This window comes from Schistocerca gregaria, chromosome 7, assembly GCF_023897955.1.
Source record: "Schistocerca gregaria isolate iqSchGreg1 chromosome 7, iqSchGreg1.2, whole genome shotgun sequence".
NCBI lineage: Eukaryota > Metazoa > Arthropoda > Insecta > Orthoptera > Acrididae > Schistocerca > Schistocerca gregaria.
Genome location: NC_064926.1, coordinates 165,934,075 through 165,951,224, shown reverse-complemented (window position 1 = coordinate 165,951,224; position 17,150 = coordinate 165,934,075). Strand labels below are relative to the sequence as shown.

At 40.5% G+C, this 17,150-nt stretch overlaps 1 protein-coding gene across 1 annotated transcript in view; it reads right to left on the bottom strand.

Annotated features, from left to right (window-relative positions):
- The window catches only part of LOC126281209 (regulator of nonsense transcripts 1), a 113,281-nt gene that overhangs the window by 93,729 nt on the left and 2,402 nt on the right, over positions 1-17,150 (bottom strand). The window contains exons 2-4 of the mRNA XM_049979946.1: positions 13,878-13,988; positions 3,539-3,688; positions 3,094-3,266 (exon numbers count right to left, since the gene is read on the bottom strand). Coding sequence (XP_049835903.1) covers positions 3,094-3,266; positions 3,539-3,688; positions 13,878-13,988 — 434 coding nt within the window. The remainder of the gene's footprint in view (positions 1-3,093; positions 3,267-3,538; positions 3,689-13,877; positions 13,989-17,150) is intronic.

Genomic DNA, 17,150 nt, shown 5'->3' with positions numbered 1-17,150 from the left:
AAACAGAATATGTTCGATAATCCTGCAACAAACCGATGTTAAGGATATTGGTCTGTAATTTTGAGGATCCATCCTTCTACCCTTCTTATATACAGAAGTCAGCTGCACTTTTTTCCAGTCACTCGGGACTTAAGGTTGGGAAAGAGATTCGCGATAAATGCAAGCTAAGTAAGGAGCCAATGCAGTAGAGTACTCTCTGTAAAACCAAATTGGAATCCCATCAGGACCTAGCGATTTATTTATTTTCAACCCATTCAGCTGCTTCACAACCCCAGGGATGTCAATCACTGTCCTCCATCCGGGAATCTGTACAGGACTCAAATGGCGGTATGTTCGTACTATCCTCCTGCGTGAAAGATTTCTCAAATACTAAATATAAAAATTTCAGCTTTTGTTTTGCTGTCTTCCATTGCCAGACCAGACTGATCAGTGAGTGACTGGACGGAAGCTTTCGACCCACTTCTCAATTTTATGTAAGACCAGAATTTCCTTGGGTTTTCAGCAAGATCTTTTGCTATGGTATGACGGTGGTAGTGGTTGAATGCTTCGCGCATTGCTCTTTTTACAGCAGCACAAATCTCTACTAACTTTTGCCTGTCCTCATTCTCCCGATCTGTCTTGTACCGCGAGTGCAACTGCCTTTGCTTCCTGAGCATTCTCCGAATTGCACTTTTCCGTCTGTAACCCACTTTTTCGGCACATACTTCTCCAATGTGTGATTTGCAATGTCTTTAAAATTTGCCCATAATTCTTCCCCGTCCATCGTACCGGAAGTAAATGAAGTCTATTCATTTACTAAGTGAGATGCTAACAACTGCTTATCTGCTCTTTCTAGTAAGAATACTCTCTTAGCCTTCTTGACCGACTTTTTAACTTTCGTAAGCATAGTCATAATGACAACATCATGATCACTAATCCCTGTCTCAACACTGACACCGTCCATGAGGTCTGACCTGTTCTTGGCTACCAGATCTAAAATATTTCCATTACGCATTGGCTGTCGATTTAGCTGCTCAAGACAGTTTTCGGATAATGTGTTCAAAAGTAATTCCACGACGGCTTGTCTGTACCACCTGTAATGAATCCACAGACATCCCAGTCTATACTAGGTAGGTTGAAGTCGCCTCCGACTAATATAGCATGATCCAGGTACTTCTGCAATTCAGAATGTAGACTCCCTTTGAATGAGTCTAGAACTGTCCCATTGGAACCTGGTGGCCAGTAATAGCACCCCACAATTAACTTTATTTCCCCTAGCCCTGTTAAACGTACCCCGGTAACTTCACTATCATACTCTACTTCTACCTCAGAAGACATAATATTTTTGTCAACTGCAACGAAGACACCCCCTCCTACGGTGTCTAATGTGTCTTTCCGATACACTTTCTAACCCTAACTAAATATTTCACAACTTCCTATCTCAAGATTCAGCCAGGTCTCAGTCCCAAGAATAAATTGCGCACCACACACTTCCTGGAGGGCAGTAAATTCAGGAACTTTATTTCGAACACTCTGAAAATTTACTGCTAATATCTTGATAGCTGAAGTGTATTGAAACTGAGCACATGCTGATTTCCCTGCCTGCTCGTCGACTGATGAGAGTTCATCTGGACACCTCGCACTACTGCCTAGCCTAAAAAACCCCAATGTGCATGCCACAAGTACTCTGTTACCAGAGTAGCTGCTTCCTTTGTGTAGTGCACCCCTGACCTATCTAGGGGCATCCTACATTCCCCACCCAATAGCGCAAGCCTAGAAATCTGCAGGCAAGGATGTCACAGAGTCGATGCAGCCTCTGGTCGAGACCCTCCACTTGGCTCCAAACCAAAGGACCCCGATCCACTCTGGAAACGATGCTGCGAATAAAGAGCTCTGTTTGCACCCTGCGTGCGAGGCCAGCGGTCTTCACCAAATCTGCCAGCCACCCATACGAATTGAGGATCGCCTTAGAACCCAAGTGACAAGCATCATTGGTGCCAACAACTACTTGGATTTCTTTCCAGACCTGTACGCTATTTCCCTAAGGGGCTCCATCAGCCGCCTAATGTTGGGACCTCCCAATAACCAGCAAGCCTTCCGCCCCCCCCCCCCTCCCCATGTGCATGCCTGCTCGGGCCCTGCTGAAGGAGCGGCCACCTGCCCACTGACAGGACGAACAGGCGAGGCCAGCCAGACAGCCTCCACAACAACCCTCCGCCTCGAGTTCTGCGAACGCGTTTCAGTCCGCCACTCACCCTGAGGTGAGGGCAGCCTCAACAACACGCCGAGTGCACTAGAAGTGCCTCAGCAGTAGACTCAGCAGACACATCAAGTGACACCTGGGGTGTCACAAGCGACGCGCCAGACCCTCCACCGTCGCTGCACCTCGAGGCAGCAGCCTGAAGGCTGCTGACCGTGGCCAATAGAACGCTCAGCTGCTCGGGAACCGCGGCCAGTTCCTCCTGCGCCCGCACACACCCTGTCCATCCTACTGCTAATATCTAACGACTCCGCAAATTTATACTCTACAGCTATCAATAAGCAATATTCCTCCTCTGAAATACGAGAATATGCAAGGATTTTATGTAAATATTCAAGCGCACAAACACTTGGAAAGAAATAAAGAATCAAAGTACAAAATAAATATGAAAGCTAAACATGTGACTCGCTACTGCACTACTGCTGCTGCAGCACTGATAGTTCACCACACATTAACTGAGTGTGAAATTATTGATTCAATTATAAACTAGTCTCAAACTCTCCAAGAACCTTACACGAATAGCATTCCAACAAACATTCTTCAAGAACTTCAACAAATTTTATACCAAACTTTACATGTATTCTGAGAGCAAACTTTCTATTAATTACACAAAAAGAAAGAAAAAAAAAAAGAGATGATTCTTTGCCATTAAACTAGATTGAAAACAGCATTGCAAATTACAATAGCTTATTTATCACAAACTTTATAGGCTGGACTACACAACTTTTCAATAGATCAGCACACAATTCAACAGAGAATTAGACACATTCCAATTCTATGAGAAAGAAAGAAGTAGAAAGCAGCTATAATTACATTAGTATTCCAAAATCACAAAAACCATATAATATTCTCACCAATTCATGTCTTTGAGAGAATTCTGGGCAGCACATGGTTGTCGACAGAGCAAAACGACTACAGAATCAGCTTTAGCAGGTATGAAACCCAGTACAAACACATTTCTTACACCACATGAGTAGCATTCGAGAATCGTCTCTCCTAATGGTCCATCCTTATGTAGAGTCACTTCCTAAAACAAAACAAAAATATCGAGTGACACATAATTATGGTACTTACAGTAACCAAGGGTTACATGTCTCACACAATTCTTTAACGAAAAAATGCATTTAAGAGAATTTCCTCATCTATTATCAGTTGTCACTGTATGTTTACCGCTACTCCGCTTATCAGAAATTTAGTCCCACTGAGTGTTTTCATAAGTACGTACATCAGAAATGTAGTGCAGTTGTCAAGGAATGATGCTATTGCTTAGTTATATATAACTGAAATACTTCTGCTTACCTTATGTTTTGCACGCACAAGATGATTTATTATATGAGAACCAGATGTGTTTCCTCGTCCATTGCAAAACCATTTTTTGCATATGTTGCACATGACTACACAACTAGGGTCATGGATACCACAATATTTGCATGCAAATTCTGGAAGGTCCTAAAATGGAAATGCATATAAGCATCATACAGAAATTTGTGATAAATGTGCACCAATTACATGATAGTAACAATAAAATACTAAGCATTAAAGTATCAGCTTGAATGTTAAGATACATACTTCACCAAGGATCATATCAAAAAACAGACACAAGAAGCAAACATCACTCAAATTTGACAAGAACACTATAATTTAAACTATGAAATGTAGGTGTAAAAATACTGTTAAAATGTGGTGCTTATTCTATAAGGGGCGTTCAAAAAGAAACGAGCCGGAGGCATATTACAGAAACCAGTACCTGTATGCGAGAAGTACTGATCCTGGTTGTTGAGACAATTGTCTCACTGTGACACAAGGTGGTGAATGGCTCTCTCTTAACATTCCCGGGGCTACGATGTTAACCGGTTCTTCACATACAGCTGGACGTCAGCGTCCACATGAGTGCATGAAAGTTTATGCTGACGTTCTTCTCTGACCAAGATGACTCCCTTCTAATTCACTTCCAGCAACACGGAGCAGTGAATGCCCAGTGTTACTCGCAAACCTTGACCACCCTTCCCCAAGCGATCAAATCAAAATGACCAGGCAATCTCACCCGTGGGGTCATTCTGCTCCATGACAATGCAAACCCTCATATGGCCAACATAGTCATGGTACTCCTGCAGAAATTCAAATGGGAGGTTCTCGGCCACCCTCCGTACAGTCCAAACCTCTCCCCCTGTGATTACGTCATTTTTAGTTCCCTTAAAGAGGTTCTGAGGGGCAAACGACTCACCTCTGACGACGATGTCCAGCTGCGTGTGCAGAACTGATTAACATCGCAGCCCCAGGAATTTTATGAGACAGCTATTCATGGCCTTGTGTCATAATGGGACAAGTGTGTCAACAGCCAGGGTCAATACTTCTAACATATAGGTATTGGTTTCTGCAGTTACGTGTCTGGCTTGTTTCTTTTTGAACACACCTTCTACATACGGATGTGAAATGAACTTCTCTACAAACGGATGTGAAATGAACTTCAGTCAACACACACACACACACACACACACACACACACACACACACACACACACACACAGTTCTATTTCTTTACATGTATCTTATTTCTAGCTTTTCTTGCATTATATTTTGTTATGTCAACTCAATTATATGTTTTTAGGGTTCAATGCCTTAATTTATAAAAGCAGAATCCTTGTAGGATCACTTTGTTGTCAGTCAGTATGCCTGCCTGTCCAACTGTTAAGAACCCTTTTCCTTGGGAAGGGGTAGACATATCAAGTTCAAATTTATGTCACATATTATGGTCTATGCTCCCTTGTCAGTGTACCATTGTCTAAGCTTCTCAGTCATGCTATGGAAAGATTTGACCATTTATGTCATGCATTTTGAAACTCGAAAACTCACTCAACAAATAAAAGTTTATCAGCTTCCACAGTTGGTGGCACTTCGAATACAATAATTATGGGTATTGAGCCACGTCATTGCAACTACTATAGCAGCTAAGTTGTTGACATTTCAACACACTTTGTGTATTCCTCTTCAGTGTGGTTCACTGCTTTATACTGGCACGTCTTAAAATTACATTGAAAGTATTTTTTTCGCTTTTGTCTGTCTGTCTGTTATTCTTAAAACACCCTCTCTTCCCTGGAACAGGCTGGATTATTAACTTCAAATTTATGTCCCTTGGCAATGTAAAAAATGTAACCTTTGAAGTCAATGGAATCAGGAGATTTGGCGGTTTACATCACAAACATGTCAAACATAATGAGGTATCTTGAGCATTTGATACTGAACTCGTACTTTGTTCACAACACATTAAAAGCTTTGGATCAAGGCAGGCAGGTAGACACAGCATTCCTCCCTTTGCAAGAAGCGTGGTAACTCGGTACCACACCTACGCCTTTAATTAAAAGTGCAATCATATGAGGTATCAAGCGAAATTTGTTAATGGATTGAGGATTTTTGGTAGTAATGACGCACAATGTTATCTTGGATGGAGTCATCATCAGATGTAGAAGCGACTTTTTGTGTGCCTTTCAGACAATATATACAGTAACCTCAGACTTTTTGCAGATGATGCAGCCGTCTATAATGAAGTACTATCTGTAAGAAGCTTCACAGATGTTCAGTCTGATATCCGCAAGATTTCAAATTGGTGTAAAGATTGGCAACTTGCATTAAATGCTCCAAACTTAAAGTTGTGCATTTCACAAAATGAAAAAACATAATACCCTATACTATACTATCAATACGTCACTGGTGGAGTCGGTTATTAAATTGTAATTATATAACAAAGAAATGTCTTTTGCCATCTTAATATCCATTGCATTCATCATCTGTCAAATCATAATAGATGAGCATTACTGCATACAAAAATAAAATGTTAAGTTGCAGTTTCGTTTTAGTAAGTAAATCAAAATGTTTTAATAAATCTTCCGTCTCTACATATATAAACCTAAGTCCCTACTAGTCTGAGGAATTACTGTATAGATTTTGATACGGTCTTTGAACTCCCCGGACCAATACGTTGCCAGTATTGATACCGTTAACAGCCAAAAATTGAGATACTAGGTGCCAGATGCTGTAACTTACCAAACGAGAAAATGCTGGTAGATAGACACAATAAAAAACACAAACACACACACATATTTCAAGCTTTCGCAACCCAAGGTTGCTTCATCAGGAAAGAAGGAAGGAGAGGGAAAGACGAAAGGATGTGGGTTTTAAAGGAAAGGGTAAGGAGTCATTCCAGTCTCGGGATCAGAAACACTAACCTTAGGGGGAATAAAGGGCAGGTATGCACTAGTGCGCGCGCCTTGCCACACACACACACACACACACACACACACACACACACACATTCACACATTCACACATTCACACATTCACACATGTACATACGCAGGCAGACAGAACATCCAAGGCACTATTTCTACTCGCACTTCACCAAATTCTTTGAAAATATTTTTCAATGCTCTTCCAGCAAAAATGTATGTAGAAAGTTCTTATGGTAGCCTTTGTTAGCATTTGTACACATTTTTAAACCTGGTTCCACATTTTATCTTACATCTCAATGAAACAACTGTCCTACCAATCCAGATCTTTATTTTACAATTCCTTTTGCAAAGTCTTCGTGTTCCCATCACTTGGTTCAAAACTAGGAAAAATAAAATTACAACAATGAACGTCCAGGATGGAATAACAATGACATGAAAAGTAAAAACTGTAATGTACCACAAAGATGAGGTTCAGTTGCAGACATGCAGAACGATAAGACTGCTAAACACAAATGGCCATTGCGACTGCATTTGACGTTAGCAACAATTTGGGGTAGTTGGTGGGGATAACGACAAGGCATGGAGTGGGGAGTGGGATGGATAGCAGTGCAGGGGTGGGGGGGGGGGGGGGGGGGGGGGGGAAGGTGGTGTGCTCCCAGTGAAAGGGTGGAGGGGCATGGTGGGGACAGGGCAGAGCTGCTGGGTGCTGTGTCAGGAGCTAAGGTATTCCCACCCACTGTCCTCCCAGCCTCCCACAATAGCATTCCAATGTCCTCTCCAGCCCCTACCATAGAGGCAGTATGCTGCACACAGAACCTACACAATATCACTGTCCATCCCAATTTCCAACCACCTGCCAAATGACTCACACCCTGCAATAGACCTCAATGTTAAGACCTGTCCCAAACATCGTTCCACCACCACCTGCTCCCAAACTTGTCACAGGCATTTCCCATGATCTACAAGCTAAGCCATCACTACAGTTCTGATTTTTGTGTGGCCATCACAACTAACAAGCTGTCTGTCTGCATGAATGGCCACCATCAAATTGCACCCAAGAGAGAGCTGATCTACCCATTTGGTGAACATGCTGTCCAACACATTGTGCTTCAATTCAATGTCTGCTTGACAGTCTAAGCCAACACCAGCTTTTCCAAATTAAGCAGGTACAAACTCTCCCTACAACATATTTTTCATTCCCATAAACCCTCCTCCCCAGCCTAAACACCTGCTTGTCCCTGTACTCCACCAACCTATCCTCTTCACTGCTCCTACTTTGGCACTACACTTTTCTGCCAATACACGCACTAGTCTATCCTGCCCTCTCTACTTTCCTGCTCTCTCTCTTCCACTCCCCCCCCCCCTTCTCCCTGCACAGCCTTGCGACTCTGCATATAGCAGCAATATCACGTCCCCATCAAGTCTCTGCATGCCATTTGCCTCACCCCTACGCTGCTCACCATCCCCTCCCAAACTCATGCCCCTTGCTTTCCGCCCACCAGCCACCCCAGATTGTTGCTCACATCAGACTAAGATGCAGACCACAGTTGGGCCACAATGCCGGAGACATGCTACCAGCGTGTGTGTGTGTGTGTGTGTGTGTGTGTGTGTGTGTGTGTGTGTGTGTGTGTGTGTGTGTGAGTGTGTGTGTGAGTGTGTGAGTGTGAGTGTGTGTCACACAGAGGCCATTTGGATGAAAGCTTAAATGTTTAGCAGGTTTTCAAGAGAAAATCTCACATTTAAGGATATTCCTACGTCAATCTAAATGTCACAAGGACAATGTCTAACATTACCAAGACACAAGGACACTGCAAAAATGAAAGATCCTCAAGTCATATCAACATCTTTTGCATAGAACTACTCTTATGACCTGTCTGTAACATAGTAATGTTCAGTTTTCCTGTGACAGTGGGCTAAGGAAATGGCTCACATTATAGTGGGGTTGTGTTGAACCATCACATTGACCAACTTGGTACATCCACAGAAGGTCATCACTAGGTCTCGTGTCATGATGACTTTTTGAGTTCATAAAAAATTTCTCTTGAACACTGTTGTTGTTGTTATTGCTGTTGTGGTCTACAGTCCCGAGACTGGTTTGATGAAGCTCTCCATGCTACTCTATTGTCTGCAAGCTGCTTCATCTCCCAGTACCTACTGCAGCCTACATCCTGCCGAATCTGCTTAGTGTATTCATCTCTTTGTCTCCCTCTATGATTTTTACCCTCCACGCTGCCCTCAAATACTAAATTGGTGATCCCTCGATGTCTCAGAACATGTCCTACCAACCGATCCCTTCCCTTCTTTTAGTCAAGTGTGCCACAAACTCCTCTTCTCCCCAATTCTATTCAATACCTCCTCATTAGTTATGTGACCTACCCATTTAATCTTCAGTATACTTCTGTAGCACCACATTTCGAAAGCTTCTATTCTCCTCTCATCTAAACTATTTATCGTCCACGTTTCACTTCCATACATGGCCACACTCCACACAAATACTTTCAGAAACGACTTCCTGATACATAAATCTATGCTCTATGTTAAATTTCTCTTCTTCAGAAACACTTTCCTTGCCATTGCCAGTCTACATTTTATATCTTCTCTACTTCGACCCCAAATAGCAAAACTCCTTTACTACTTTAAGTGCCTCATTTCCTAATCTAATTCCCTCAGCATCACCCGACTTAATTCGACTACATTCCATTATCCTCATTATGCTTTTGTTGATTTTCATCTTATATCCTCCTTTCAAGACACTGTCCATTCCACTCAACTGCTCTTCCAAGTCTTTTGCTGTCTCTGACAGAATTACAATGTCATCGGCGAACCTCAAAGTTTTTATTTCTTCTCCATGGATTTTAATACCTACTCCGAACTTTTCTTTTGTTTCCTTCGTTGCTTGCTCAATATACAGATTGAATAACATCGGGGATAGGCTACAACCCTGTCTCACTCCCTTCCCAACCACTGCTTCCCTTTCGTACCCCTCGACTCTTATAACTGCCATCTGGTTTCTGTACAAATTGTAAATAACCTTTCGCTCCCTGTATTTTACCTCTGCCACCTTCAGAATTTGAAAGAGTATTCCAGTCAACATTGTCAAAAGCTTTCTCTAAGTCTACAAATGTTAGAAACGTAGGTTTGCCTTTCCTTAATCTTTCTTCTAAGATGAGTCGTAGGGTCAGTATTGCCCCACGTGTTCCAACATTTCTACGGAATCCAAACTGATCTTCCCCGAGGTCAGCTTCTTTAAGTTTTACCATTCGTCTGTAAAGAATTCGTGTTAGTATTTTGCAGCTGTGACTTATTAAACTGATAGTTCGGTAATTTTCACATCTGTCAACACCTGATTCCTTTGGGATTAGAATTATTATATTCTTCTTGAAGTCTGAGGGTATTTCGCCTGTCTCATACATCTTGCTCACCAGATGATAGAGTTTTGTCATGACTGGCACTCCCAAGGCTGTCAGTAGTTCTAATGGAATGTTGTCTACTCCCGGGGCCTTGTTTTTCAGTGCTCTGCCAAACTCTTCATGCAGTATCATATTTCCCATTTTATCTTCATCTATATCCTCTTTCAATTCCATAATATTGTCCTCAAGTACATCATCCTTGTATAGACCCTCTATATACTCCTTCCACCTTTCTGCTTTACCTTCTTTGCTTAGAACTGGGTTTCCATCAAAGCTCTTGATATTCAAAGGAAAACTTACTGTCAGACACCAGGTGAGCATTAAATGAACTGTTTCCCCAAATAGTTTTACCACTGCTAATGAAAAAACAGCTGAGCCAAAAATTTATCAAAAGGACCAAATGTGAACATAACGAATGCAATATTAACAGTATAAACAAAGAATTCAGGGTAGGAATACTACTGCCAAACCTGTTACAAATCTTATACACAAACAGGCTTCAACGGTGCAAGGAACACAACCTACACCACAGAGGTATTACTTTAACACTAGTCTCAACCCCACGTCATCTTGCGACCACGATATGACTTCTTCTTCTTCTTCTTCTTCTATGAACTATGAAGTACTATGGATAAGCGTGTTATAAATTTAGATTCATTTCAAGAGGATGCAATTCGTCGCCATGTTTACATTTATTATTGCAGAAATGAACATCAGACACTCTCAAAGTTATTGGTGACACTTAAAGAATCAGAACTTTTTCAGGGCAGTACACGTTGTTATTCAGTTTTGTACAATGTAGGATTTCACTATGAACAATTTAGCGGCTGTAAGCTACAGATGGAAAGGGAGGATATTGCTGCATGGCGATGCCGATTTTTAAGACAAAAATGTAGCATAAATGATAATGAAGTGGTTTGGTTCGATCAAAAGTGGGTTAATTCTGGTCATGTAGTTAAGCAGAGGCGGACAGACAACATGATTAAAGGAACAATGCAGATGCCGTCTGGTAAAGGGACAGATTGACTACTGCATGCAGGCACCTCAGAAGGTTTCATACCAAACTGTCTCCTTCTCTTTCAATCTAAGAAGACAGGAGATTATCATGAAGATATGAACCACATTACATTCACAAAGTGGTTTGTAGAACCTCTAATACCCAATCTAGATAAACCGTCAAGAACTGTTTTAGACAATCCTCCGTATCATAGGTTGCTGTTTATAAAGCACCTACCATGGGAAAGCGAAAAGAGGAAATGATCAATTGGCTTCAGCATCATAACGTAAATGCGTCTGATGACCTTAAGAAGGTCGAGCTTATGGAAAAAATAAATTTCCGTAAACCGCAATTTCCAAAATATGAATTCGACGAACTGGAAAAAAAATATGGACATACAATCATCAGGCTGCCACAGTACCACTGCCACTTCAACCCTACACAGTTGATATGGACCCAAATTAAAGGTTACATTGCCAGGAACAACCAAGAATTTATGCTCTCCACAGTAGAACCACGCACTAAAGAATATATTACTCATGTTACCTCTGAAGACTGGAAGAAAGCTGTCAAACCAACACACAACATTATGGAAAGAGCATGGCAGGATGAAGGTGCTTTGGAGACTTCAGTGGAAGAGATGATTATCTCTAAATGACAATAGTAACAGCAAAACTTCGTGTCTGTAATAGCGACAAGAGTGATGTCAGTGGAGTTTTACCATTATCCACACAGAGATGCAGCAAAAACAGCTACACGTTTGCAGTGCGAAGTTTGCACTTTTAAGTACTGGCATATCAAAATTAAGTCACACTAAGTTTTGAAATTTTAATGTGGCGACATTATCAAATATCAATACCAAAGAATGTACATTTCTAGAATTCAGTCTGTGCATACATATTACAGTATACGAAATGATATCTGCAATACACTGGCCATTTTTGTATTGCTTTTGATTCTCAGAATAGATGTTACCCAATTTAAGATACCAAACAAGCATTATTTTATTTTTTGTTGTGTTGGAAATAAGGATGAATATCAGAAATATATCAGGTCTTTACAAATATACAGGTCTGTTGCCTATCGCTACTGTACGTGAGCAGACGATTGCGCCTCGTTATTTACAGTCCTGTATCTCGCGTTAGAGATCTTCGACACAGCTAAGGTTTGAAACAGATGAAAATTTGATGTTTTCTTGACATTTCATTTGCATAAATTGTATACCAAACTTCAATAGCAAAAAACTTTGTCTCGTGTCGAAAATTTGAAAATGTCGTTGGAAAGTTGTTTCACATAAACTGTTGTTTTATAGTCTCCACTTTATAAACAAAAAAAACCAATAACAACAACCCTATTTCACAACGAATTACAGCCGGCTCCACATTTAAAGATCTAATAGTTACCGTGTGTGAGCGAGCGAGTTGAATGAAACACGAGATTATGGGTGAGTTCCGTGCGGGACTTGGAAACTCTGTTTCACACTGTCCATCCTAAAGTAATTCTGAATACACTATAGCATACATTTAGGTATCTGTGTAGTCGTGTGTGCGAAAATGTGCATTTCCTATCACAGGAGGAGCCGGAGAGCTCGAAAGTTAGTGAGTACTGTTTGATTCCTGAAATTTTACCGGTGTCAAGAGTAGTCCACAAAGTTTCAGTGCAGCTGGATAACGTCGACTTCTCTACACAATATGTCGGATGACAACCATCCAGGCATTTTCATGTGAGTGTTTTCCACAGGAGAGTGCTAGTCCACATCGCTATCTTTATTCTAATAATTAGCGTGAAGACACGCGTGCAAAGACAGCCGCCAACATGAGTGGAAACGTGACCACCCACAAGGTCAAGACTAGGAGTGGTTTGAGTCCGAAGCATTCCTCCCATATGTTGGCAACATTTCATTGAAATTGGGCAGAATGTTAAGAAAACATAATGTCGAAGTAATCTTCTGCCCGCCTACAAAGACATACTGCTCAGTTCAGCAATGGGTGATCTTTGATTGCTGAAGACTGGAACCTACCAAATACCTTGCTTGTGTGGCAAAGTCTAAATTTTGTCAGATAACTGTATCAGCCCACGAAATACGTGTTGAACATAATCTCCACACTTGCATTTCACAGTATCTCCATAACAAGCCATTCTATCTATCACTCCGCCACGGAAATCTTGGCATCACTGAGATCCTTCTGGGATTCAGTTATTAAGAAATTTGTGGAAGTACGTCTGACATAGTGGCTTTTAACTGGATAAGGCATGGGACCAGGTGATTAATTTATTCAGAAAGAAGGATGAGACACATATAGTGAACTATAATTTTATTAATTTTGACATTTGAATTTTAACTCCGACAGTGCATTTTCCGACAGAGATTGCACATCTAGTGTCACATTATGTATGCGCCTGCATGTCCTAGATCGAGCAATATTTGAAGAGGGCATGTATCTTTACAGATATCTCCCATGTGGCGGCTACCTTTGGTGCAGGCATCTTCATGCCAATTGCTCATATAAAGGTAGCGATGCATTTGGCAGCCGATATATCAGGGCAAGAAGTCAACATTATGTGCCTGGAATGCCGAAACTTTACGGAATTAGTGAATGCGGGTTTTTATTACACGTCCCTCCACGTCACTTAATAGCGCACTACAGATGAGCAGTTGCTATTCCATTATTTTATGCAAGATATATAAGTAGTTTCACTATCTTAAAAACTTAATTTCTCTCAATGGCGAAAAGTTTCTGAAAGCAGTTATCAATGTAACACTTAAGTTAAGATAAAAGCATAATATGATACCAACATGTCAACCTGTATTATTCCATTACATGACACATGTAATGCCCAATATAACAAAGTGTCAACCAAGGGGTATTTATTATTTTCTTATTACTGTCAACATAAGAATAGAAATACATCACCATTCCCAATCTACAACAATTCAAGGTTCAATTTAAGAATTTGATTCTTTAAGCTGGTTAAGTTAAACAAAAGATGGACTATAAGTGTACCTTATTGTAATATGCTTCATCTTCCTCTTCCTCAAACTGAAGTTCTCCCAGTGCTTTTGCTGTTGCTGTGATATCTGCGTCCAAACCATTTTCCCCAATGTCACCATTCAGCTACAAAGTAAACCATTTATGAGGACATTACACACATTTTTATTCATGTACAAATATTGGTGATTCACAGATTAGTATGGAGTTGGATTAAATATTGAAATGTTAATAGCACAACTGTTTCAGACTAAAAGAACTTGTCAGCCGCATTTAAAGTGTCACAACAAAATCAACCAAAACGGATCACCTTAGGTAAAAAAAAAAGGCCAACAAAAGAAATAATCTTACATTTCTAGTGACCTCCGAGACAGTCAACAATACCTACTTCATCTCACATTTGTTGTATGATAATCTTATCACTGCAAATCATACTCCTTCCTTCTACTTTCAACAAAAGCACATTCTTGTGGAACCACTTTCAGCCATGAAGCCGTGGAAACCAATAACAGAAGGATTGCAACAGGAAACACACACACACACACACACACACACACACACACACACACACACACACACACACACACACACACACACACAGACAGAGTAACTCAAAAGATTCAAATAGCTATCAGTTTACTAATCTAAATCACTATTTAACAGCACAAAATGCATTTCATATAGAATTACATGAACATACTGTAAAGATAAGAGTTTTCTCTATTAAGCAGGGCCCTTAATCACTGTCTTGTTCTCTCTACAGTGTGACACTATTCCAAAGTGTAACACCAATAGGCCTATCGTAATTTACGTTCCATCCTCCCAAACTTTTTAGTCATTTTTAATCTTATCATGTAACCTACAATTACTTCAAGAAATAATCAGACAGTTTTCTACAGCATGTAGTATTCTTTTACAGAGAGAAATATGTACTATCTGTGGATCTTTCTTCTAAATTTTACGAACTGTAAGAAAAGGTAGGCTTTCCTTGCTGGTTACACAAATAAAATCTCAGATAATTTATTGTCTTGAAGAAAACAGTTGACAAACTTGGTTGCAATCTTCAGACAGATCAGAAATTGTCAAAATGTTTCACTGAGGTAACACTTTTGCTTGGTAGGCGAACTGGTAAAATTAGATACTACATTAATTATGAAAATTCTACTGATTTCTATAACAAATGAAAACAAAGATACTGTGATAGAAAACTGTGTCCACTGTAGTAGAGTGGGTGAAAGGAGATCCAACAGATGCAGTAGCCTTGGCACAACTGCTTTGTGTGTCTACATGAATTAATGCCAGAAGTGGTACTCCACTGCCCACCTACATAACATCCTGCTCCATCCCTACTAACTCCCAATACCTTGCCACAGGCCGTATCTATCTGTGAAAGACCCAGGATCACTACATGGCCCATTCAGCCACCCAGCACATCTTAAGTCCACTCCTGTCACAGCCTTATCCCATAACATCAGAGGCAGGGCCACTGTGAAAGAAGCCTTGTCATATACCACCTCTGCTGCAATTATTACAGAGTATTTTATGTGGGTACCACCACCAACCAGGAGTCCATCAGAATGAATGGCCACCACCGAACTGTGGCCAAAAACAGCTGGCCACCAAGTAGCGAAACTTTTTAATGGCAAGCACCAGTTTCTCTGAACTATGTAGATTAAAGACAGCCATGCAACACATTCTTCATTCCCACTAATTCACCTTCATGTTGTGCTGCACCTCATCTCTTCCAGTACCCTTGTGCCACATGCCTAGCCCGTGCACCTACTACCCCTTACCCATCCCCGGCTCCCTCTGAGCCACTAACTGCCCATTCCTCATCCCTCGTGTTTTCTTCCTCTTGTTCTCTCAATCAACCCCATCAGACAACCCCTATCCAAGCCCATCTGCTTAACTGCAACCCCAGAATGAAACAGTAACACAGTGACATCATATACCACAATGATGTCATTTCAAGTGTTTTCCCTCTAATAGTTAACACTGTGGTTAAACCAAAGTCATTGTCAACAAAACCTCTCTGAGATAAACTGTGAAATACAATGGACAACTTGAGAGAGACTGTGCAAATGTAGGTTATTGTGGGCTCCAGTAAAATGTTTGCACTGGGAACTGCAGGAGGAAAACACAATGTCAATGTACTGACTCGTTCTGAAACCAGGCTACAGGAATTAAAATAGACTACTATCAATAAAGATGGTATTACATTAAGGCTGATAACACTGGTCAAGTAGTCAATGCATCACCCTGATGATGACTTTCTCAACAGTGGCCAGAACTTAGGTTTAATAAAAAGACACTGTCACAAACACAGACATGCTTTATTGAAGTTATTTGCTACCAATTTAAGTACAGTACATTGTGGTTATGCAAATAATGTTTGCATTGAGACGTTTCAATAAATAAATTTAGGAATAGGGAATTGAATAGACATTATGGTGCTTCACGGTGTAACAAATAATTAGCCCCCCCTCCCAAAAATCTTCTAATGTTTCCACAATAAAGTCAATTTTATAGTGGCTAACCGATTTAACTTACTTTGTTTGAAAGGTAAACAATTCCCCTCACACTTTGAAATCAAATGTTTTTCCTAAGCGTGCAACAAATTTTCAAAATTATAAGTATTACATTCAGTATGACAATTATTCCTGACCTATTCCAGCAGCTGTAGAGCTTAATGCACACCAAGGTCAACTGATACCGTACTTATAATGAATGCAATTTCCAGAACTGTGTTTCAGTTTGTTTCACCAAACACAGTAAATGTCATCAATCTACTTTTTTATGAAAATCTGCTGTTTCACATCGAGTTGACCATACCTACAATCATGAACATATTTACAGATAGACCAGTCACAAATAATCTAGTCACTGAGATTCTCAAATTTTGCAATCAACAGATTTGCATTCATATGACATATAACCTCAGAATACGACCTTCACCGCAATGTCTGCTACATACTCCAATATCATTTCATATTGAATAAAGTTATTATAGGCCAGTGTACTAACCCAGAACTTACAGAAATCGTAGAAAACTCAAATATTGGAAGACACATAGACACTTCCGCAAAATAAAATCTCCCATAATATTATATGGCCTAGCGCAATTAAGACCAAGAAATTACCAGGTATATATTTAATTTTCTCTCGTGATAACCATTGCTTTTACACAGAAACAACACAGATCCAACGTCTTTTAGATATTTCAAAATATACCAGGGAAGGAACTGATACGTAATAATCAACATACAATTTCAGAGAATCGTGCGCTTT